Source organism: Ictidomys tridecemlineatus, chromosome 12 (assembly GCF_052094955.1).
Source record: "Ictidomys tridecemlineatus isolate mIctTri1 chromosome 12, mIctTri1.hap1, whole genome shotgun sequence".
Taxonomy (NCBI): Eukaryota; Metazoa; Chordata; class Mammalia; order Rodentia; family Sciuridae; genus Ictidomys; species Ictidomys tridecemlineatus.
Window position 1 is genome coordinate 86,705,154 of NC_135488.1, and position 10,285 is coordinate 86,715,438.

Here is a 10,285-nt window from a genome sequence, read left to right on the forward strand (position 1 = left end):
ACATCATGCCTTTATTTTATTTGTTTCATTCTTATGTGGTGCTGAGGATCGAACCCAGTACCTCTCACATGCTAGGCAAGTGCTCTGCCCCTGAGCTACAGCCTCAGCCCCCTAGTTTTCCTTCTTTTCTACACACTTTCCCCAAGTACACACACTTTTTAAAAACTTCATTTAATTTCACTTTTTAACTCTGGCTCATGTATTTATATACCATAAACAAATTATAGAAAATATTTAGTTATGCCCCTCTTTTCCTTTTAAAGAAATTCCTTTCAAACTTTTAAAATTTGCTATTAAAAAAGTATAAAAATCTGGGCTGAGAGTGTGTCTCAGTAGTAGAGCACATACTTGGCGCACACAAGGCCCTGGGTTTAATCCCCAGCACCACAAAACAGCAATAAGAAAAAGTGTTAAGAATCTAAAAAGCACTTGTTAGTCCACATGTGGGACTGGGCCAAATTAAGAAGCCCAGAAGAAAAGCAGGTCTAGGTGTGGATTGACTAAAAAAACATGCCAAAAGGAATACTGTATCAGAAAATCTAAATGCCAACCAGTTACACTGTCCGTCTGTTTGAAGTAGAATGGTTAAACCAATTTAACCTCTGGTAAGGTGGAAACAGGGCATAAACTTATGTAAAGTCAGCAGCATTGGAGTGCATCTAGAAGTGCTAGTAGTTGGCTTTTCTTTGGGGTGGGGTAGGTCTGGATTTTCTACAGGAAATAAATAATATCTAGTTGAGACTACATCCTCCTCCATTGGATCAAATAAAAATTCCAGTGAGACCCCAGTAGTGTTCTCTTCATGTAGCAGTGGAGAAAACTTCAGAAGAGCTGACTAAATTCTTCACATTTCATAAAAAATACAGCTGTTATCTCTTCCACACTTGAGATCTTATAACTTTTTGATATAGTTAATAAACAATCTTCAGATGTTAAAAATATTACATTGAGATAGATAATATTATATTTAGATATTTTAGAAAATATAAAAGTGTAAATGGAATTCCATTAACTTTTGAAAAATGATGGTTTGTTTTGGCTGTAAATTATCAAATCAACATCAAATGTTGAGATAGAAGGGGAAATAGTCCATTAAATTGAGTCAGAAGTTTTGTTGTAATTATTATATAGATTTTCTGATACAGTATTGATATATCAGTGGTCCTACTGATTACACTGTTCTTTTGAATTTGTGATCATGTTACCTGTATTTAATTTCATAGGCACCAGTTCTGACGTCTTTATTAGAATTGATTCCTGAATTATGTGAAAAGGAGGAAGCATACTCTTCTACCATGAAAAGCTATGGTAATAAAATCTAATCATATAATTTTAATATTTGTAGCATAGTAAATAAGTCTTCAGCTCAAAGGCAGTACTCCTAGAAATCAGGTAATTACTGATGATATAAGTCATTTGCTAGCTCTGGAATTTTTTTTAATATATATATTTTTTTAGTTGTAGATGGACACTATACCTTCATTTTTATTTATTTTTATGTGGTGCTGAGGATTGAATCCAGCGCCTCGCACATGATAGGCATGTGCTCTACCACTGAGCCACAACCCAGCCCCTATGTTTTTAAACTGTAAGAATATGAAACTATTCATATAACTTTAACAGAGTATCAGCATGTTCAGAGCAGCCCACATATATTGAGTTAGATCCCAGGTTCCTGGAGAGACCTGGAAATTCACTTGTACTTACATATTAGAAACAGGTCAGTCTCCCCTGATCCCTACACCTGGAAAGGGAACATGAGGAGGTCTAAATTTGAGACAGTCTCTTGCATTGTCTTCTTGCTCCTTCAGTACCCCTCCACCTGCCTACCTGTTCTTTTGAAGTAACAGACCCCTTAGCTAAACAGCAGCCCGAGGTTTACCTGAAGTCCTGGTTGAAATTTCAGTCTTTTAACCAGATTGTTCCCTTGTTGCCAGATAATCATGTGAACAGGAACCAGTCTAAGGTTCCCTCGCTAATGAAGATAAATGTTAGCCATTTCTAAATCATGATTACCTTTCCATCTGCCACCTACTGGTTTGTTCATTGGAGACTTGGAATAAAGAAAGAATTGCTTTGTTGACTTTCTTTTTGTCAGGGCAACCGAACCAACAAGCTGAATTAGTAAACTGGGTTCTCTTGTTTTTCCATCCTTATGAGGGAACATGCTATGTTTCAAAATAGAGCTATAATCACAAACCTTGAATTTCCAGAAATTAACATGAAATAGTGTCAGATGTATGAAACACTTTTATTTGTTACTACTAAATTAATCTATATATTTTTTAGTTGTAGATGGACACATCTAAACAGGCAAAGGAAAGGAAAACACTAGTTTTCTTTAAGCAGCTTCCTAGAGAGGAGCTGGAGCTCTGTCAGCAGTAGGGAAGGGACATGGGCCTTTGGAGAGGAAACGGGATTTACACAGGAGGGATTTACATGGAGGAAATTGACTTCATCCAAACTTAGAGGATCTGGTCCAATTGAGTGCTGGGGAGCCGTTTATCCTCATTCTCTTTTGGGAGAGCCATGGATTGATCAAAACACTTTTCACATCCTATTTATAATTGAGAACTTACAATCTGTGGCCATTTTAATTATCTCGGGTCTTCAGAATAGTGAATAACCAAAGCACCTAATACCATTAATGTTATTCTAAAGGCCTTTAAATAGGGCCACGTTTGTCCTTTTCCTTCTTCACAGTGAGCATTGCTGGCAGAGTAGGGGAAGAGCAGTGAGGAAGCTCGGAGTTGGTGGGAATAGCAGGTGGCAACCTGCTGAAGGTGTTCATTTGATAGAGGGATCCCAGAATCCCCAGTGGCAGAGTGTTCTGGTGCAAAAGGAACACTTTTTACCTATGACTAATAACTTTTTTTTTTTCCTTTAACTTGGTTAGTCTTGGACAAAGATGTTGCATCAGCTAAAGCACTCTATGAACGTTTGACTGCAAAGAACATAAAGTTGAATGATCTGTTTCTAAAACGTTATGCGGTTTTGCTGAAGCATGCTGGAGAACCTGTCCCTTTCACTGAGCCTCCTGTGAGTATTTCTTAATTAAGGGGAGAAAATACCTCTACAGATTTATGTATGCCTCATAAGAATGTGTTAAAAAAAAAAAAAGTTGAATACTTAATTACATGAGGATTAGCTCTCTGTGAAGAACCCCTGAGGGAGGACTCCAGGGAATGAGCAATGGCTTTGGCTGGGGTGGGGGTCGGTGCAAAGCCCTCTGGCTCTGAGGTTTAGGTAGAGATCTGCCCAGACCTTCCCTGTGGCCTGGGCTTATCATCTGTTCCTGGGCAGTTCTCTCATCATTTGTATTTAAAGTAGAATTTAATGGCTAGTATTTCATTAGCCAGGCCTGTTATTGCCACTGTTATAAGTTTCTTTTAAGTTTTTATTTTTTTATTTAGTAAATTTGGTTTTCTCTGTTTCTACATATACAGAATTCCATTTTGTGAGATCATTGAACTGAAAGTCACCTCACTATATTTATTTTAAACACTTTAACCCTCCCTGCCCAGGTATAAATAAATACCTGCAGACATAGGCCTGTGCATGCAGAGGCTCCTGGTACTGACTTTAACTCTGAACTTATCATTTAATAAAAAAGGAAGATGCACCAAAGCTTCAGAGACCAGTTGGCCATAGGCCTGATGGCCATGGGCTGGGCAGTCTTGGCCACCACAAAGGCAGTGCTTGTGACTCTCAAGTTCAGTACCATCAGTTCTTGCTGTTGACTTTGTCAGTAATTCTTCTCCCTTTTTTTCTCCGAAACAGGAAAGCTTTGAATTTTATATAAAGCAGCTAAAGGAATCAAAGGAAACCCCTTCATGAAATGAACAGTCACTGCATTGTTTTGTGTGTATTTGTGATCCTGTGTCTAAATGTTATTTTTAAGATGTACTTGACAGGAAAAAATAAATAAATGAAAAATTACTTTGTTTATGTATCTTTTATTGTAATGTATGATCCAGCACCTTATTGACAATAACTGAGTACACTTTGTTGCTAGTCCTTTTTAATTTTCGGTGTACAATATAAATCTATTTTCTTTTAAGGCTTCTTGGGTATGAAGTCATAATTTTTCAGGGATCTTTTCTCATTTGACTCCAGTTACTCCGCTCTATTAAATTTATTATTTTCATAAAAATATTATTCTTTTATTGAAGTCTTGTTTATTAGTATTTATCTGAAAGATTTGAATAAAATGATGCTCAGTGAGCCTCTTATTGCTTAAAATTCTAGTATATAACAATAGCTTATTTATATGTTAAGTCGAGTCATCAAATCTTGAATTTGCCATTGCTCAGTGAGAAGCAGAGACCCTCGATTGTTCTTGGTCAGGATTCTGTCTGCCAGTGCCTGGTGGCTACTTGTCATACTTTCTTGCCATCTCCCACAGTGATTTCTGTGAGCTTCTATTCATAGAAGCCCCTAATATTGGGTCTTGCACATGATTTTTCATGAAGTAGAGCTATGCATTTGTTTTTGTTTTGGTTTCAGGACTTTGTCAGTACAAGCTGAACCCTTCACCAGGCTCATTATTAGCTCATATGCTGTAAATATTGTGAAAAAGTAAAATCTTGGTCTAATCAAATGTATCCCCATGTCAGGTCTCTTCCTTGTGAGGACATGAAAACTACATTTTGAGTAGTTACTTAAAAACAAACAAACAAACACTTAAGATAGGCAGTCAAGAAAGTTTAGCAGTACTAACATAAGTGAGACCTAAGTAGAAGTCTTGGTCAGTGCTAGGTCCCAGCCTGGGGCTTCCTCTGCACATAGAATTGTTTGATTTGGCCAGAGCCTCACTCTGAGCACTTGTCCCTAGGATGACTCCACTAAAACAGGCGTTACTTTTTGCAGTCATGCTACCCCCAAAGTATTTGAGCTAAGTGTTACTGATATGCATTAAACTATGTCTCCAAGTAAGACATAACCTTGGGACTTCAGAGTTGTCTTTGGGAATGTGAACTATAATCTCATTTATATGAAGTGAGTAAAATTCAGATATGATGTAAGTGTAGTAATTATATGTCCTCCTGGTCTTATGAGTGCTTTCTAAATATCTCATAGCCACATTGAAATAAATAGGCCAATTATAGCAGCACAATTTTCTCTCAAATTATAAGAATACAGCTAATTCTGAAAAGTAAATATGTCATTGTAAACTTTTAGGAAGTATAGTATTTTGTATATAATTATATGTTCAACTATTGGAAACTAATATAATTTAAATGTGAATTGCTTTGAATAAAGGGTACTCCAACTATCTGTGAACTGCTTTATTTTTATGTTATCAATAGCTGCATAACTGTTTAACCATTTCAGAGGACTTCAGCCTTAAAATTTGAAATTAAAAGTTGTATGGTGACTTGTTATGGCCAGAATTTCCTAGATGAGTGGCTTGTAGTTGCTCTGTGCAGAATCAGCAAAGTCACTGCCTGTCTCTTTTAAGGGCTTGCAGACATTTGAGATCTCTGAGAAACAAAAATGGCAAGACTTAGGAGATAGTCTTGTGCGAAGTGTAGAGCATCTCACATTTTCATAGATGGTGGAGATCCACTCCACACCGAGGGTCTTCAGCACCTTCAGCCTTTTCAGGAATGCCCACTGGGGTCTCTAGCAAGATCATCTCTGCTGCCTTCTCCAGCCCCTTGTCCTTAGCTAGCATTTTAACTGTTCCCTCTCTGGGGCTCTGATGGCCATTTGAGCAGAACATGTATCACACAGGTCCCCTTCTAGATTGTGAACTCTCTGAGAACTGGTTCTTCATCCCATGCTCTGTGTATGCTCAGACTTTGCACAGACTGACTTGTGGCCTCTATGTGGATGACACTGAGCACCTAGCCCCTCTTGCCTGATTTTCATGGTGAGAAAATGGGCTTAAAGAAGTGCATTTGCAGACTCTCAGCAGTGAATTTCATGGCTAGGTACGTTTTACATTTACTAGCCAGGCATGGTGACACAAGCCTATGGTCCCTGCTACTCGAGAGGCAGAGGTGGAAAGATCACGTGAGCCCACAAGTTTGAGACCAGCCTGGGCAACAGTGAGACCCAGTGTGAAAATTAAAAAATTATTTACTTTCTATGAGAAACTGAAGGCTTGCCATTTAAATTCAGTTAAAAATCCAGTTAACAGTCAAATTAGAATCTAAAGTGTAAGAATATTCCATAAAAAAACAAAACGTCTATTGCATAAATACAAGTATGCCCAGTTTCTGGATATCTTGCACTGTAAGGATGTTTTCTTCCATTTAACCCAATACTCAGTGCCTGGCATAATTGTCAACTTTACGATTCCAGTCAATTATTATGCTTTTTTATATTGCAAATTATTCTTTCTGGTTCCATTTATTTCTTGTCTGAATGAGTGTACTCTGCACACTTTTTCTCATGTCTTTGAGCACAGTTTTAATATTTGTCTTTCTGAAAAAACCAATATTTGCAGAATTTCTGTGAGGGAAAGCCACATTCCTCAAGTCTGGTGGACCTAATAGCAGCAGGGGGTACAAAATCACGGTAATTTATTGCTTTGCTGTTGTACAATCACGCACAGGAGTGTTTCCATTAGAAATGTATCCTGCTTTCAGTCCCAAAGACTTTACAAAGCCCACATTATGCAGCCTTAGTACAAATAAAGGAAATGGCTGCATTAGCAAATCCAAAATAGGCACTTATCTTTTCCTTTTTTGCATAAAGAAAAGAAATATCAGATCCACATAAAGTGAAAGCGTTTAACCAACTCCAGACTTCCTACTACCCCCACACGTTTGTTTGGACAATGGCTGACTGCTGGGATGGATCCATCCTTAGTTCTCTGCAGGAGTTTCTTCCCTGACCTGGCCTCTGGGCATGCACTTGCTGAAATTCTCGTTCTATTTTTCTCTCCCAGAACATGAGCTCTGCAGACCTACCAGTTTCCACAGAGCCTGGCGCTGATGAATACATCAGTGTGCCCAAAGCCACGTGTTTCTCTTTGCCAAGTCACCTGCTTCTGGAGACGTGGTTTGTGTGTATTGTAGGGCTTCTTCCCTCATGCCTGTCTCCGCAAAGGACTCAGATCTTACCTTTTGTCGACTACTCGTTGACATTTTCAACAGGGCCAAATAATCATGATGTGAAACAAACCAAAATAAACCTTTTATAAGTTGATTAATCATCTTGGCCCCCCTCCTTTTGAGAGGAGGGGGCCTCTCAACTGTGTGACCAAAGTCAAAGCACCTCATTCTGAGCCCAAGCACAGTGCAAGGATTCTGTGCATTGGTGGAATTAACAGAAATAGAGCCTTCCTGTTAGCAAGGAGCAGTAAAGCTTTTTAGCAGCTTGGGAAAGCAAGAATACTTTTTTACAGAAAGACAAATATAAATGTGAGCACCGTTACCTAGCAAGCAGAGAAGTGTTATTGAGTTAGTGTTTAAAAATCTCAACCTGCTGCTAACATTATTGTTTTAATTATTAGCTGCTAACACCACACTGCTGCTGTTTCCAGCTCCCAGCAGAAAACGGGCTGTGCTCCATCTACCTGCCTGCCTCCTCTGTTCAAACTGCCTCAGGCAGGGACCAGGTGACACAGACACAGGCTACTGCTCCACACCCAGGCTTACCCCGCAGTGTAGGGATAGGCCTACACATTCTAAGCTGCCCTCAGCCTCTATCCAGGCCACTTTAATTGAAGAGCCAATCAAATATAAATGACTGGTGACTTAAGATTTGAATTATCTAGTTGAGCCTACTTGCAATATGAGGGCATTAAGCACTGGATGTACTTTCCAAATAAGCACAGGTCAGCGGGGAAAAGCTCCATCTCTTTCCCGGCACCTCCCTCAGTTCTTCAGAGTCCCTTGGATGCTCTGGGCCTCATGGCAAGTCTGCCCAGAGGAAAATGGCACCTGAGGCTGTGCCAAGTTCCTCTGCTAAGTGACCAATTTGAGTCTTGGTACACTTGGATTTGACATAGATTTCGACGACATTGCTGTGAGCTGTTAAATCTGAGATCAAAAAAGAGTTGAAAAATAGGAGAGGGGGAAAAAAAGAAAGCAAATGCAAGATTTATCACTGGCTTAACCCTGGGCAAGATTATGCCTTAAATAATCTTTACAGGAACAAGAGCAGTTCTTTAAAAATCACATCAAGAAATATTTGAGTCAATACAGGTAATTATTTTTGGTTTAATTAAAATTCCCCTGTCAATAGCATAACTTGAAATTGGAGAGCTTAAAATGCAAATTTCAAAACCTTTACCTTTTGATCAAGGGTCTGCAAACCACAGCCTCAGGCCAAATCCAGCAAGCTGCCGGCTTTATAAGTAGTATTTTATTGGAACACAGCCACACCAGCCATATTTACTATTGTCTGGGGCTGCTTTCTAACCGTAACAGCAGAATAATACAATCATGACACAGGCTATCTGACCCTCAAAGCCTAAAATATTTATCATCTGACTCTTGTCAGGGAAGCCTGGGACCCAGGCTTTTGAGAATAACAGATAAGTCAATACTACCCCTTGCAAAGCAGGAAGGGGTTCACTGAACCCTGGTTTTCCTTTTCCTGGGCCTCACATGCCCTTGTGAGTTTCAAAGGAAACAGACCCGAGGAATCAGAACAGGGTGGATGTAGTCAATGCTGGACTTTGTTAAAGCCTCAGCCTGGGCAGCCACGGTGGAAGAAACTCTAGAAGAAACCCAAAGAAATGGCACTGTTTTGGGCATTTCTCCTGCCTTTGCACCTTTGCTGTTATCCCCTGTATCCCAGCAGAGCAAAGCCCACCAAGTGGTTAAAGCCATTTGCAAGCTGAGTGGCAATTCAACATGGTATACCTCAGCAGCTGCCAACCCTCACTGCATGCTAGAATCACCAGGGAATTAAAAAGCTACTGACGTCCTCTTCCTCCTGAGGTGACCACAATGAGAGGCAGGGGAGCCTCGGTGGGCTAGAGCAGGCAGAAGAGGGCAGCTGTGCAGATTCAGGGACAGCCTGTCATCCTCAGCAGGGTAAGGAGGACATCCACACAAGGGAAGGTGTTGATGAGAGATTGGTGACATACAGAGGATTAGTAAGTGATGGAGTCATGAGAAGGAAGCCAGCCTCCTCACAACTGGAGGAGAGTGTTACGAACAGGAAAAGGGAGGAAACTGGAACCAGCTGGTGCTGGGCTGGAACCGGATGTGACTGGCATAAAGTCATATACACAGTGAGTCTGTGTGTACAGGTGAGCACGCACACACTGATTCCCTAAATGTCCATCGAGAGGCTTGGGAGCAGCGATACCCAAGAGCAGTGAGCAGACTTCTCAGATCTTGGCTTCTAACTGCCATTGTCCAGTAAAAGGATCAAGATTCTTTAGGAAATATTCTATTTCAGGGCTTGGGTGGGAAACACATGATGAGCCTGAAACACTCTCTGGTGTCACAAAGTTGTCAGAATGATGGGGACATGTCAAAAGGATGCTGAAGCCAACTTGAAGGGGCTCTTACTAGCCAAATCAGGGACAATTAGAGCATCCAAATTAGAGATGGTAGCTGGGCGCAGTGGTACACGCTGTAATTCCAGGGGCTTAGGAGGCTGAGGCAGGAGGATCGCAAGTTCAAAAACAGCCTCAGCAACTTAGGAAGGCTCTAAGCAACTTAGTGAAACCCTGTTTCAAAATAAAATACAAAAAAGGGCTGGGGATGTGGGTCAGCAGTTAAGTGCCTCTGGGTTCAATCCCCAGTACAAAAAAAAAAAAAAAAATTAGTGATGGTAAAGTGTCACAATTCATTGAATAAAATAGAAAACCAAAGTCTACATGAGTAGCAATATAAATAAATAAATGGAAAGTTGTTGCAGAACAGGCAATTTACACAGCTTTCTAGTATCTCCCTACAAAACGGTTACTAATTCCAAAAGGAGAGAAGATAGTCGCTTGACTGTGGAGAAACCTGGCAAACACCCCTTCAATCAAGTGATCCAAGTGCGCACTATCAAGGTGGGACAAATGGAAACCACGTGCCACTTTCTGTGACATTCCTGCCCCAAATGTAGAGCCTGGATTTAGTCATGAAAACACATCAGGTGAACCCAAGTTGAGAAAGATCCTCTAAAATCATTGAGTGTCAAGGTCAGGCAAGTTGAGGGACTGTTCAGCATCTGAAGGGAGCAAAAGAGACATCTCTGGATTCAAACTTGATCTGGAGGAAGGACACCATTTGCCATGAAGCAAGGACACTGTCAACACTTAGTGACTCTTGAGTGGGGTTGGCTGGTAGCAGTGTAACTGTGTAAATTCCCTGAGTGTGGGGGC

At 40.3% G+C, this 10,285-nt stretch overlaps 1 protein-coding gene across 1 annotated transcript in view; it reads left to right on the forward strand.

The window, feature by feature from the left end:
* The window catches only part of Lrpprc (leucine rich pentatricopeptide repeat containing), a 105,770-nt gene extending 101,831 nt beyond the window's left edge, over positions 1–3,939 (forward strand). Inside the window, exons 36-38 of the mRNA XM_005324518.5 lie at positions 1,224–1,308; positions 2,897–3,039; positions 3,781–3,939. Of these exons, the coding sequence (XP_005324575.1) occupies positions 1,224–1,308; positions 2,897–3,039; positions 3,781–3,837 (285 nt within the window). The 3' untranslated portion in view covers positions 3,838–3,939. The remainder of the gene's footprint in view (positions 1–1,223; positions 1,309–2,896; positions 3,040–3,780) is intronic.
* The last annotated feature ends 6,346 nt before the right edge of the window (positions 3,940–10,285 follow it).